The sequence below is a fragment of the Corvus brachyrhynchos genome, unplaced genomic scaffold (genome assembly GCF_000691975.1).
Source record: "Corvus brachyrhynchos isolate BGI_N302 unplaced genomic scaffold, ASM69197v1 scaffold115, whole genome shotgun sequence".
NCBI lineage: Eukaryota > Metazoa > Chordata > Aves > Passeriformes > Corvidae > Corvus > Corvus brachyrhynchos.
Genome location: NW_008239553.1, coordinates 14,938,492 through 14,953,362, shown reverse-complemented (window position 1 = coordinate 14,953,362; position 14,871 = coordinate 14,938,492). Strand labels below are relative to the sequence as shown.

The 14,871-nt window shown below is 37.1% G+C and overlaps 1 protein-coding gene across 2 annotated transcripts in view; it reads left to right on the top strand.

The window, feature by feature from the left end:
- GREM1 (gremlin 1, DAN family BMP antagonist) overlaps positions 1 to 3,176 on the top strand; it is a 3,937-nt gene extending 761 nt beyond the window's left edge. The window contains exon 2 of one of the 2 annotated variants that reach the window (XM_017742280.1): positions 4 to 3,176. In XM_017742280.1, the coding sequence (XP_017597769.1) occupies positions 4 to 34 (31 nt within the window). In that variant the 3' untranslated portion in view covers positions 35 to 3,176. The other variant, XM_008639547.2, reaches the window with a different exon arrangement.
- The last annotated feature ends 11,695 nt before the right edge of the window (positions 3,177 to 14,871 follow it).

The following is a 14,871-nucleotide window of genomic DNA, read 5'->3' as shown; positions in this document are numbered from 1 at the left end:
GGAATGCCGGTGTATATCTATTGACTTGGACTAAACTGAGAAAAAGTAGCAATTGCACTCTGACTGTACACAATCACTGCCAGCACGAGAGTGAGTGGTATGAACTAGCCTACCTTCAAGGCTCGGCAAAACTGAAAGGGACCTAGTGAATTACCTAAAATAAGCAAAACCCCCTAAAAAGAAGGAAAAAATTCATGTTAGGAAAGGGCACACACTTGTGTGTGTGCATAAGGGAGAAAATAGATATGGATGAGCAAATACATGAATGTTCACTGAAAAAAAAAAAGTAACAGGGGTATGAGACATTAAAAAACCCTTAATTACCCACAGCATGAATTAGGTTTCCTAGTGTATATTCACATTTTTGCCGCTTGCTGGGAAAGTGGGGCTGTGGCTTTTGCGAATGTTCACCTTTGTGCTATTTGCTTTTACTGTATTATGTGAAACATCAAAGTGAGAGGACAATATATGTCAAAGCATGAATCTATTCTTATATAAGAAATAGAGAAAGAGCAATTTAAAGTGTAGCAAAGCCATCACTGAAAATAGAAGCTGTGTCAAGAGTTTCTAACATGCTTCTTCAAAAAAATAGCTGTAATCCAAAAGCCGTGTCTGGAGAACAATGGGGGGATGTGGGAGTGCTGAAAAGTCAATATAGGTGGATGGGAAACAGATCTACAGCAACTTAAAAAGCAAAAGGTCAAAGCAAGTAGACAGGGAGAGTACAAAAGGGAGTAGAAAAAGGAAAGATACATAAATAGGAAGACACAGAGGAAGAGATATTGTCTTCTATTTACGTTTTGCTTTAATTTATATACCTAGTCATATATTACATAAATTAAAAAGAAACTATATACAAGGCTATAAATATACTTCTGAATTCTAATGGCTCTCTAAACCAAACAAAACCCATTCTTAGGCCACTAGATCCATTTGATGTCTTCTATTTCTGGTATCATTTATTCTTCGTATCTACATATATATGTATATGCAGTATCTTTTAGGCAGTGGTATCTATACATACATGCAATGAGTATGCCTACTTCATTGTGTGTATCCAGACTCCTCTTTTTCACACAGATACATAACCACAGCACAAAAATGTTGCTAACCAAGATCAAGTACAGAATGGCAGTAATTTAGTACATAAAGAGCAGAGCAAAAATTAAAACAAGCATCATGTGACTGCAAATGCAATAACCACACAAGAGACAAAAGACATGACATTCATGACTAGTAAACATTGCATTGTTATTGTTATTTTAGCTTTGCCACAGGCACGCCGTTTGTTGAAACAGAGATGCAGAACTCTGCCAGCAATGATCCTCTTTTTGTATCTTTTACCACAGACTTGTATTTAAACTGGATTTGGAGTAAGTAAAGAGGATTTCCTGAAAACTTTGGGCTGGCTGCCCCTCTCATTTGGGGGGGAAAAAAACATAAAAGGGGACACACTACTTCCGACAGCTCAATGACTCTCACCTGTGAGGTTATCTTATTGTTTCTTTCCTTCAGGATTAGGAGTTTAAACTTGATCAGGGCTGTAAAGTTTGGCAAGAGCAGAGAAGGTCCAACAAAAGAAGTTAGTTTAATGAGACGTGACCAGAGAGGCAGCCCATCCATGCATGTTGCCCTTGCTTTCCCGAACACTCGATGGGAAGCCTGAGGGTATCTTGGGTTCTGCCCTTGCAAGGGCACTTTCCAGCTGGGTGCTGAAGAGCTTTCAAGGTGCTGCACAACTCCCTGCCTGTGCCTGTGCCTGCGCTCTGTCCGTGCCCGTGCTGTGCCTGTGGGGCCTTGAGAGCCGGTCCTGTCAAGCAAAGGCATGTTCCTGTGCAAGAGTCAGGACCAGGCCTGAAGCCAACCTCGACATCACAGATACGAGTGAAATGGGAGTCAAGTCCACACTTACTGTATGATGAGTCTTTGAGAGTGCAGGACTCAGTTTCCCCACTCAGCAACAATATTCTCTAGCATCCACTATCAGTGTAACTGTTCTCTCTCACACCAGATGCTTCTCTCAGCCATAAGGTGATTATTTTGACATCATTTCTTGCCATAGAATGTTGAGGAAGATAATTCTGCCCTTAGTAACGTGCCCAAAGGGAAAGATATATGATGAGTGGCATGTAACAGATGCATCCTATGTGGCCTCATTTTATCAGTTGTCCCACCTGTTATATAGTGTATCACACATTTATTGGTGATATCCTGCATCTCTACAACTAATCTAGTTTTTCTGTAAAATCCACTGCTGTGAGGTTTGTGTTTGTAAAATTGATTGCAACTCATTTATTGGTACTATTAAAAATGCATTTCATTCGGTGTACTCTCACTCAGCAGTTTGACACATTTCTTCATGGATTTTAAAATCCAGTTTTAAAATCTGGAATTACAGAAAGTAGGTTTCCACTGTGTGGAATGTGAATAGTTAAACAGAAAGATATGGATATTTAATGTTTTTATTAATACAAATTCTCTTTCACTGATAATAGGCAGGGAATGTTTTCCTTTAAATTACTTTTAAAATTTTTTCCATAGGAAAGGGTCAACCTCAGTCATTGCTGGACTAAATTTTATACTAGCTTGGGTTTGTGTTCAATAAATGGGAACACCTTATGAATGATTTTTTCTTCATGTAAAGTTGACAGCAGAATTCCCATTTTCTTTGACAGTGACTGCTATGTCCCTAAACCCTTAGCTGTTAAGCAAAGCTTCAAACATTACTGACTCCTTTAAGTTTTGGCTAGAATTCTCAAGTAAAACTGATAAAAGTATTCCAGATCTTTATGTTCTAAAACTGCCTGTGCATAGATCATGATGGAACTCCCCTTGAGGCAGATCCCCTCCTCACCCATGTAAATTTTACACAAAGAACCTCTATGAATTGCTAGTTATTGCCTGAGAGTAAGAAAGTTCTGCTAACTTACAATTATATGAGATATTTAATATCAACCACAATATGTATTTAAATGTCTGCTTTATTCTAAAAACAATGGACTATATAACCTAAGGCTGCAGTATTTTCATGCTCGGTCTCACAAAGCAAAACTTGGTTTAAAATGAAGTTTTAATTATTTTGTAACTGAATAGAATTGGAGTTTTTTCTTCCCAGCATTTTGTACGTCATTTTAACTACTAGTAACAAATAAATAAAATATCTTCTCCAGCCTGTGCCTATTGTTGTTTGGCTTTTTGGTTTTTTTGGGGTTTTTTTTGGGTTTTTTTGGGGGTTTTTTGGTGGGTTTTTTTTTGTGTGTGGTTGGGGTTTTTTTTTTGTTTTTTTTTTTTTTTTGGTTTGGTTTTCTTTTTTTTCTTCCTTAAGTTTCCAGCTCTTTCTGGATCTGTTGTACTTTATCCTGACTTCTGTGGTTTCTTCTAATTATAAAAGGCTTTACATTATGACAATAAGACAGAGAGACAAGCAATGGCACCATCATTCAACACGGCTACTTCAATAAGGTTTTTAAATGAGATCTGTCACTTCCTCCTCACCCTTCCACAATTTATAGAAGGAAAATCTCAATCTTTGCTCACACTTTTCCCCTCGTAAACCATATAGTGACAGTTCAAAATATAAATCAGCCTTGAATTGTTGTAGAGTTAAAGTTGGAGTTGGCCTGCCTGCCTGCCTATCTCAGTTTCATGTCTAGCTAGTTTTAGAAAAAAAGAGTAAGGAACACCTTTACAATACACCACATTACAAGCTGCAAATAGGGACAGAGGAGATGAAAAACAATTATAAAAGAGAACAGGAAGATTTGTCCCTGCTGGCAGCACATGTGCAAGGCCAGGGTTGAGGAAGGACTGCAACCAGAGAGAACAGATTTCTTCAAACTTTCCACCCCTTTTAGTTTAGTCTTCCTTCACGTCTAGCTTTGTCATGCTTCTAAAAGTTACTGAAAAGATAATAAAATTAGCTAAGAATCATTGTTTTTGCAAGGTGATTGACTTTTCCTGGTCTGAGATACGGGCACAGTAGAGCAGAGTAAGTTTCCTTGAAAAGTTGTGTATATATATATATCTTTATTTGAATATTTAAACCAGATAAAAACCTCCTGGGCTTAGCTTTCTAGTACTCCCTGGTACCGAGGTCTCATTATTTATATATTAACATATCATTTCATTATAATTTATATTTTTCCTGCGTACCAGCTTTGAATTGAAGATACCTCCCATGTGCTTTATAGTTAAGTTACACTGTTCAAAAGAAGGTAAGAGAGAGAGAATTCACACACCTTTATCTGCTGTCAGGGATGCAGATAGAAACAAGACCATCCTTTTCTCTGTCCCCGGTGAGACAGGCTGGATCTCTGCTGGGGGTTTCTGTGTGTGCTCTGTCATCCATGTGCTGTGCCATTAATTCACGCCCGCATTGTCAGACTGAGGCACCAACAGAACGCTGCATTTGCCGAGCGTGTGCTTCCATGTGAGCAGCAGATGTGCACAGTAGGTGCACTTGGGTCAGCTGGACAGACAGCACCGTGGCTCTGCTCCAGCTGCCTGGCACCAGCAGTGCCTGGCTGGGAACAGGGACCTTGCCTTTGCAAAAATTATGTGGTAACTTCACCTTGTAATTTACCTTCTGCTGAGTGGAAAAAACCCCAATCCAAACAAAAAAAACCCCAAACCTAAACCAAATAAAAAACTCACCACCAAAACAAAATGAAAAACCCAACCCAAACAAAAAAAACCAAAAAGGAGAATTAGAACTGCACCCTTGGGGCTGATGTTCTTTTTCCACTGTAGATGTAAACCTACAGGTTTTAGTTACCATAGGTTTCCTGAAGAAGAACAACCAAATGAAAAATGATTAGATCTTATTCACTCCAAATAACTCATACCTGCCTCAGAAACCACTTCCTTAATTACTGAGATACAACAGTCAATTTTTGCAGAAGAATGCCCAAAATTTTTTCTGAGTTGTCCTGCTTACCTGAATGGTTGCAATGCACTAATCAAAGGGGAGAGCTGCATCATCTAAATTTTAAGGGAGTGAAAATTTAATGTGTATTTGTATTTAGCCAAAACAATGGAGATATCACTGGTACATATTTTTAATAACCATCAGATTTATCTTTTTTTTTTATCAGCTGAGACTGAAACCAGAAATTCCCAGCAATGCACAAGTATCCCAAGGAATCCCATTGCAGATTTTTGATGCTACCTTGCAATGCATCTACATAAAAACATCTGAAGCCTGTCTGCACTGCCTGCCTGGGAATGTAGCTGACGACTTTAAGGTGCCCTTTGACAATGTGTGGCTTCTGGCTGCCTGAATTCTTTCTCTAGGTTTCACGGGTCTGGGTGCAGGAGAACAGAAACTTTAAGTGTCACTTGCTCCCTTTCCTATTATTTTCCAGAAGTTTTGAAAATAAAATTCATAATCCACTTTTTTTTTTGAATAATCAAGGAGCAAGCTATGAGAATCAAAGTCTATACTGATGTAAAAAAAACCTATTTGGGATTGCATTAGAACCCCCCAAACTTCTAGGTTGTGATAAGCAATAACTCCTCCTTGCTGTGGTACAGATGTAAATCACATAGCTTGGGGATGGGTCAATGGAAAAATTACACTGACTCACAATAAAAGTTCTGCAAAGAAAATTTGAACTTGGTACATTTGCATTTCTTTTTTAAAGAATGCCTTGTGCAAAAAAGTAGTATTTGAGTTCATATTACATGAGCACAAAATAACAAAGGTTAAAAAAATCTCTTTCTCTTTCCAGGATATTTGAGAGCTGTATCTTACCTTTCTGCCTAGTAATACCAATAAGGTTTCTGTCAATAAAGCAATTGGAAAGAATTAATGTGTAATTTACAGCTCATATGGGACAGAATACTCAAATTCATTAATCATAATTTTATTGTATGGCATCACTACTGAGCACTGTTGAGATTTTTGATTCATATAATGATGAATTTTCAGACAATATTGTTTTCCTTTTAGTTCAACTTTTGTAATTCAGTTTTTGAGGCGTAAGGACACACTGCTTTCTGTATTTAAGAGAACAGACATACTGTCAATCTTAGCTTTGTATTAGTGCATTGTTCTATACAGAGAATTAAAAAATCATGCTATATAGATGTAACATAAATGTATTTATCTCTCTAAACAAAGGTGTAAAAGCCAAGGTGTGCATTAGATATATTTAGAAGTCTGAAAATGTATACTGGATAAGATTACATATAAAACTATCGGCCACTGTGCCAAGCTTCTTAACAACACACTTTAGGAGTGATTAATATGGAATAAAGTCAGCAATGACACTACTTACAAGAGTAGTCTCAAAGAATTTCATTTTTAAGGATGGGGACAGGGTTTTGTGCACTCAGTTAAGTTTATTCCTAGACAATTGCACTTAATGGATGAAGTCTTGCTGAACTTCTCTCTTTAGTATCTGAAGGACCTTGAACGTTCCTTCGGAAACAGAGGTTCATGAGGAACATGATTTCCATTTTTGTTGTTAATTTGTTTCAACTTCATATGAATGAAGAGGCTAGAATTTGGGTGTGAAGTTAGATTTAGCAAATAAAAAGGAGAAAGAAAACTATGAGTACAATGGAAAGAACTTACTGAATGGATCTAAATCCAATGGTAGGTAATTTGATCTAATTTTTGCAGAAAGGCAAATGCCAGATGTTTGCTCCACTTTGATCTTAATAACACTTTAGGCTGCAGACAATAAGATTGGTTTAAAATTTATTGTCTCTTTGATTTCTTCATTCTAATGCTTTTTAAATTCTTTACACAAGACAGATCTATATATAGGCAACTGGGGTGGCATCAGAAGCATTGTGTACTTAAGACATTCTTGAAAACCTCAGTATGGAACAGTGTTTGCTTTTTTATGCATCAAAACAAAGCCAGATTTTATACAAGCAACATTCAATTTTCATTTTATTATAATGTCTCTTTTTATTTTGTGTATGAAGTTCTGACTGTCGCATCTGTGGCACAGCTCCTTATATGCTTTTATCTTTCAATAACCTTATTAAAAGTCAAGACAATATATTAAATCAACATTAAACAGCAGGAGTTGAAAGTTAAGCTAATCCATTCCTTTGCATTGGGAGTGTAATCTATGTAGATCTCTAATTTCACCATTTGAGTTGCTTTTAGTGTTTTTTTTGTACAGAATATTCTTTCTAAAAGAACAGCTGCTGCTGAATGGACACCAGTGAAAGCTCCTGAGGAACCGTAACATCCAAGAGGTGTCCAACTTCCCTTCAGTCTGGATCTTCATGTTCAAGGAGAACATTGCTCTGTGAATGTGAGTTGAACTCAGAGCTATTTTTTAAGTGGTCTCAGGTTTCTCACAGGATATCTTGTGTATTCACTACTACTGAGAAATGGTGAAAAGCAAGTAAGACTCAAAACAAACAGTAGAGCAAGAACAATTGTTAAAAAGAAATAAATAGAAAAAGAAAGCAGGTTGAATGTCTTATCATGATTCTCTGGCATAGTTCAGACCCATCTGTCCCTTAGATCCATGCATGGTGTCTCAACAATTGGTTTCACTCTGCTCAGCTCAGTAGTGTGAAAGTTCAAAAAGTCAGTCAGTTTTTCTGTGAAGGAAATTCTGAACTTTGTCTGGTGATGAAAATGCCATCGCTCAGCCAACTGAGAGAACAGCTACCCTGGCAGGTCTTCTTAAGCTGTCAGCCTTGATGGACTATCAGAAGTCAGCAGGCTCCCTACTCCTGTATCACTAAGTTTAGTTCTTGCAACAAACTGCTTTGTAAGCCAAAAGAAAAATTCCTTAGTTCAGAACCAAATATTTTAGTTCATTACCAGGGAAAAAACATTATACACAGATGCCCAAAAAACCTGTTTGTCTCTTTCTATCAGGTGAGCATGATAAGCGAGATGACTTGCAGTTACCTCACCTCAAGAGAGACACTGGGTAAAAAAAAAGACTCTTCCAATGAGAATTGTTCAAATGCATCTTCATATTTTTTCGTCCTTACCAGTGCTGTAACTACAGATGAAAAAATACCTTTATTTTTCACTATTACATTGAAATAGTGTGCATAATTCCAAGGCACATTTTGCCAATCTTCTCCTTGACATGATCTACCACCTTGTGCCATTTGAGACGGGGCTGTTCGAAAAGACTGTACAACTAAGTCACAAAACATAGGGAGGTTTAAATGGTATTTGATTTCAATCTGGAAGAAATGATTTCCTAAAAAGACACTGTTTTTCTATAAAGGCATGGTGTTATGAAACTGAAAATCTTTTGCAACACTGGCTTTTTTGTGTATCATAGCTGAAAAGCATACAAATGCTACACAATGAAATTTAATGGAAGCCACACAAGGAAAGATTTTAGCCTCGACATTTATCTTTACCAACACATGGAACCACCTTGATCTGTTTTACTGTTGGTGCAAAACAAAGGTAGTGTCTATTTCACAGCAGAGGATAGGAAGTAAGAGTCAGTGTGATGAATGGTGAAAAGAAACAGAGGGCAAGAGCGAAGAAATATGAGCGTCAGGTACTGATCTCAAAGATGGGGTCTAGTCTGCTGTCAGAATGTGTCTAAATAGCTTATTAATACCAGGAGAGGTGTATTGGCATTAGCATGAAAGAAGGAGTGTATTTAGTTTGTACTGCATTGTCAGAAGTAAGCCATCTGCATAGAGTACAGTTTATATTTGTGAGATACTAGATAAATAGACTACACAAATACAAATCAAGCACACATCAATTCCTGTGAAAATATACACTTATTTCAAGGCATTTATCCAGCAGATGACACAGCAAAAATCTCTACCATCTCTATCAAATCTGTCAAATTCATTCACAGGGGGCATAGCTGTACTTCAGTGCGGCATAGAAATCCCACAGAAGTTTTAACCTCATGAACTTGTTACAAGTAATAATTCAATTGCAAAATCTTGAAGTTTATTCTTTAATTGGTATTTGTCAATGGGTGAAACAAACCCCACTTTCTCCCACAGGGAAAAATGGGGGTTACCAGGGAAATCTTCTTTTAGTCTTCTGTAACGATTGTAAATGCACCAATTTAGATTGGTGTCATTTTGTCTCCCCAGTTCTCTTCCCATTTAACCTCTCAGTCCCAACAGCAGCTTGGTTTCCATCTGGGGCTGACATGCTGGGAAACTGAAGACCAAAATCACTTGGTCAGGTGACACTGAGGAGTTTATGCAAGGGGGAACTCCTGGAAAGTGGGGTACTTATATCTTACTCTTGCTGGCAAGGGATTGAATTAAGGGAGGCCTGCAGTATCAGAAATACATCTGCGGGGCACCCTTGACATGAGTTCAACAATTTGGTGCTGAAATCTCTCTCTATCAATGTCAGTACAACCAACATCTTCTGGGAAGTAACCTGATTTATTATTACATGCCAGGTATTTTACTGGTATTTAGGGAGTGCTTCATTCAATGTTGCAGGTCTTGCTTGATTTAGGCACCTATGTTTCATCTCCAGCAACTTGCAATAAGTAAGTTTTTATTTGATTTATTATTTCTTTTCCAAAAAAATTAGTATTTGGCAATACTAATTAGTTTTGGTTCTGGAGTTTTCAGATTTCAGAGGCTTCATTAATTCAATTTGCTGATAAACAACATACTGTCTGATAGCTACAGAAATAGGTTCTCCAATAACCTACGGATTGTGTCTCTAGGAATAAACTATTCAACTGAAATGCTACAAAGGAGCTACAGACTGTAACCTTCCCTCAGGGCTCAGTGTTGGTGCAATGATGTGAAGTGTATACCTACAGTATTCATTCAGGTCAAAACAGCCTGGAAGTTGGGGTGGCAGCTCTAAATTTTCCAGCTTCAGCCTTAGTCTGGCTTTGTAAAAACCCTAACCTTACAGCACAACCTGAGACAGGACTGGTTTCATGCAGAGGACACAAGTTGCCAAAGCCTGTATATAGGGCTGTGTTTGACTTCCATAAGGTAAGGCCTGGAGTGCAGATTTCCCTCTGAGCTGAGATCGGATGTTACACCCCGAGGCACAGGTCAGTGTGTCCATCATGCACAGACGAGATCGTCTGCACCTCTCGGTTGGAGAGGGATGTTATTTTCTTAAGGAGCAGGATGTTATTCCTAGAGGTCTGCCCCTTGGTAGGGTCAAGAGTAATATTTTATGGTTAATGTTTATGATTAATTTTGGCTGTGGCCTTTCCTTTCAGAATTTGTATGGTGTCAGTTCAAGTTGGTAAGGGGAAAGCTTGACAAGGTTAAGGCGTGAACCGTATACTCACTTTTCCTTCCAAAGTAAATACTACAACAACAATGCACATGGGAACAGAGCAGCACATGCCTAAATCAAACCAGAAGATTCATACAGGGAACTAAAACAGTAGGGTCCAAGAGAGTGGGTTTTGCCTTCTTGTTTTTTTAGTCCAAAGGATACATTTTCAGAAAGATGCCTTGGGAATTAGCTCAAAACAATCCCGTAAAGGGCAGTTTGGCATCAGATTTCTTGTGCTCACATTACTTAAAAATTAATATTGTCTTCACCCCTGTTCTTTCAAAAGCTCTGCTGAATAAGATAAGGTAACTGATTCTCAACTGTTTAATGCTGTTTCAAGGAAAAGAACACACTTGCTTCTCAATGTGATCCAAGTTTACACTGATTCTTACATTTGGAAAATATCCCAATCAGCTCCCTAACTTTGACTAGGATCTTTAGATTCATATGCAACTTGTTCTCTTTTTAAGAATGTAAACTCAGAAACTGTTTTCCTTTCATGTTTTTTATTAATGTCATAGTTTCACAACAGGCTTGCAGGTCGACTTGGTTTGATATTTTAGAAGACACTTAAGACCAGAAGAGATGGCAAACTTCTTTTAAGATCTCAAGGTGTTTTTGTTGTGGGGACATAGCATATGGTCCCAAAGCTTGCTTTCTGTGGCAGTGTCATATTGTGAAAACCTCCAAAAAGACACTATTGTATGTAAGCAATAAAGACAACTTCAGAAGCGTGTGCATGAAGCTGTCTCAGAAACCCATCTTGGATCTGCATCACCATTTTGGAGTGCTGGAATGCATCATCCAAGGGGTGTGGTGGGGAAGACCATTGTGTGAGACTTTCTGATGATGACTTTAAATCTGGAAGAGAGGACAAAATTCTGGCCTTGGGCTCGTCTCTTACTCATTCTTAGGAAATAATTTTTGTAATCAGAGAATACATTGCACATTGTGCTTTCCTTTAAAATTCTATTTAAATATCTTTCAAATCTTTAATATCACTGAACTTCAGACCCTACGGGTAGCAACGTGACCTATAATTAAGACCCTATCTTGAATGCATAGCCTTTTCAGAACATTTGCATTGCACCACTGCATTCTCAAAGACAGGAATGGCTACGGCTGCTCTGAATCACATATAAAATGAGCACTGTCAGCCTTCATCAACACTTCAATGGAAATCAAAGATTCTCAAAGTAAAAAACAAAGGGGCATAACACACTTGTGTGATTCAGAGTCAATCAACAGCCCCAAATACTGCTACAGATGCTGCAAGGGAGATATGCAAAGAAAACTTTAAAGCATCACAGTGTTTCCATTTTTGAGCATAATAAGAGAAGCAAAAGATAAAAAATATAGACCACAAAATTTAAAAACGTTTCCCTTGACTCACACACATGGTCCTTTGGAGCTCAATTTATGGCCATTTGTGGGTTAAGCTTTTTGTAACAAGCTGATTTCAAGTTTTACTGCTCAGCTACTTATATATTTGTAGAATTCTCAGTGGTTGATTTACACTATCTTGATTAGTTATGAATCATATGGTGGAGTTTTGTGCCTGACTCTGTGACTAATTGAATCTGAAATGAAAACTTGTAAGTACTAACAAAAATACTTACAAGTATGACCAAAAATCTGGCTGAGAAATTTAGAGATCAATTTCTGGAGCAATTTCAAATGGCTTAAACATTTCAGTCTTGGAATTTGCAGTTTGAATAAATCTTATTATTAGTAATGAACAAATATTGGAGCTGGATAAATGCACATGAATCTAGCAATGGTTTCTTAACCAGGGAGGGAGAAAGAGGAAGAAAAATTTACAAAGAGGAAACAATGCAAAAGGAAAAAAAAGAAAGAAGTCTTAGAAGTCTTATAACACACTGTGACTGAAAATATTATTCCTCACTCACCCCTCACATTCTTTTTAAGAAGCTGCAGAGGGTTTTCATGAAGGCCCAGCATGCCTAAACAAGTTTCACTCAGAAAGAATAAGTTGTAAAAGTTAAATCACCACTCATTTCTTTTGAGCCTGTCTTCAGCTGTGATCTGTGGAGCTTTAGTTTCTCTTTTCAGGGGTAGATAAAACAGTACTGTAAGACCAAACTTGAAAACCCCAAACTTTTTCCAAGTGTCTGGGAATTGCCTGTATAAGAACATCATTTCTTGAAGCACCAGTCCATATAGTAAATGACCTATATGCAACCCAGGAACTTCTGAAGCCCAAACACCTGTTCATCCACCATCTTACAGGAAAGAATGGCACATTAATGAGTGTGTCAAAGATTGTCTGTAAGAAGCAAAAAGCCCTACAGCAAACAGACACAATGAAATGTAACAATTATATAGAAAGCAAAACCAAGACTTGCAAACTGTTTTGAACATTTTTTGATCCTTCCCAAAAACCTAGCATGCCTTTAAAACCAGGTCTCCCATTTGGCTGGCTTTAGGGCTTGCACTTTTTTTGCATCTGGAATCGCTTGGTTTGTTGACTCACGGTAGTAGCACTCTCAAAGCAAGGACTGCTTTGTTTGACCTAGTGTATTCATCAATATTTGCATTGCTAATTTCATTATTTAGTAAAGGACCTTGGGATTTGTCTCATGAAAGAGGTTACACATAGAAATCCCCAGTCTGCTTTAAGTCTTCTGGCAAACACATCTCAAATGCTCATTTGCTTTTAAATTATTTCAATAACTACAGTTATCCAGCTTTTACTGTTGATTTTGCACTAACTGTCCTTTCCTGAACAACAGATGTATGAAAATTTCATTATATATTGCTGACATACAGATATTAGATCTACAACAGAATCAATTTCTTTTGTCATATCAATAGAATAGCTTCTATTAGAGGTATGTATGTATACATATTTTAAAAAATATACATATGCATATATATGTATCTGCATATTTATATAAAGTAACTTAAAAATGCCCGCTTTTATTTCCAGATTTAACCCCTGGATAAATGTCTGTGATACTTACAGACATGAAACTATGCATCTCTGAAATTATTTAATTGTATAGATCAAATCTGCCTATTAATTAGAGGCAGAAATTTGCTTTAGAATATTTTAAATCAGTATATCACAAATTAATTCTGTATTTATGAAGTAACATTTTCAATAGCCCCAGAGCTGAAATACATTAACAAATAATAAAGAATTGTGCAGCATAGAAAATAAGATTTATGTTTGATGAGAACTTTGTATGCTCAGAAGAGTAGCATTTATTTTAGACCTTCAGGATTGGTCTTACAAATTTGGACTTCTGTTCAACATGTATGTTATTATTCTTGGAAATAAATTCACTTTATCTGATGGTTTTTTTCCCTGCATGTCGTATTTTTCTCTCAGAATAACACAGGCACAGCTCTATGGCAAATACTGCTCTTTGGCTAGATATTGTATGTTGCTAAAAAAGTCCTGCATTCAAAGGAGCATAAAGAAAGTTCAAGAAATTTGGGCTCCATCACTCCTTTTGGACCCAAGGGCCAAATTCAGGTTCTTAATGAACTAAATTAGTTGTTAATGTGAATAAACCATCTGTCATCTGGCATCTTGGCATATTAGGATTCCAAGCAAAAGTGCTTTTATAAAGTCCATCTTTTCAGTAGCACACCTTTTTTTTTTTTTTTTTTTTGTCTTAGAGGACTATGAAACTAAGTAAATAATATGAGAAGGAACAGAGAGCAACTGTCTAGAAGCTGGATTGCTTTGCTCAGCTACTTTTAATTAAGATGATGTAACTAATTACATACTTGTTTAACTGTTCAGTACCTATGTAGATATTTCTAACATGCTCATCATTGTGACATCTAGTATGTCTTTATGGACTCCCAGAATGGTTTGGGTTGGAAGGGACCTTAAAGATGATTTCATTCCAGCCCCCCTGCCATGGGCAGGGACACCTTCCACTAGACCAGGTTGGTCCCAGTTCTTACGTGTCCCCTTCTACAGAAAATTGATTGCAAACAGTTCTTCATATTTGGTTAATGTCTGCACCTTGGTGATTATTTTTATCTGTCAATTTATCTTCAGTTCATCTATGTGGCTGAAATCCTTGCTTAGACTCTTGTCTTCTCCAGTCTTTCTATGATGAGAAATGCAGCTTTTCAACCCAAAATCCATAGATCATGCTGCTGTAGATTTGCTGAGTTTCTCCCCTTCCTCTTTTATCCTGTTTTAACCTGTGATTTTCAAGGTCCTTCACAGAATACAGTTGCTCTTACTCTCTCTTGACATGATCACTCCAAACTCTGTTTGGCTAAGGATAAGGATTTTCAAAGAATTACATTAATAATGTTTCCAGAAACATCTAAAACCAAAGCACAGTCTTCTGGTTTTAAATTTATGTGATGTGTGATGCTAAATTCCCCCTCAAAACTGCCTAAAATATATCTGTCTTTGAAGAGTTACTGAGTATCCCAGTGAAGAGGCTTCCAGTTTCTGTACTCCCCAAAAAAGGTCAGTTGCGGAATGAAATCACAGCATAATTTTCTACTTAAATTGTAATTGTTTTCTATTCTGACTATAGGAAAACTGGAGAAGTATACACTAATGATAGTAAGGTTTCCTACACTATCAATATGGTTATACAAGTAACAGTAAAATATAGACAAAGTTAAAATTCAATTTA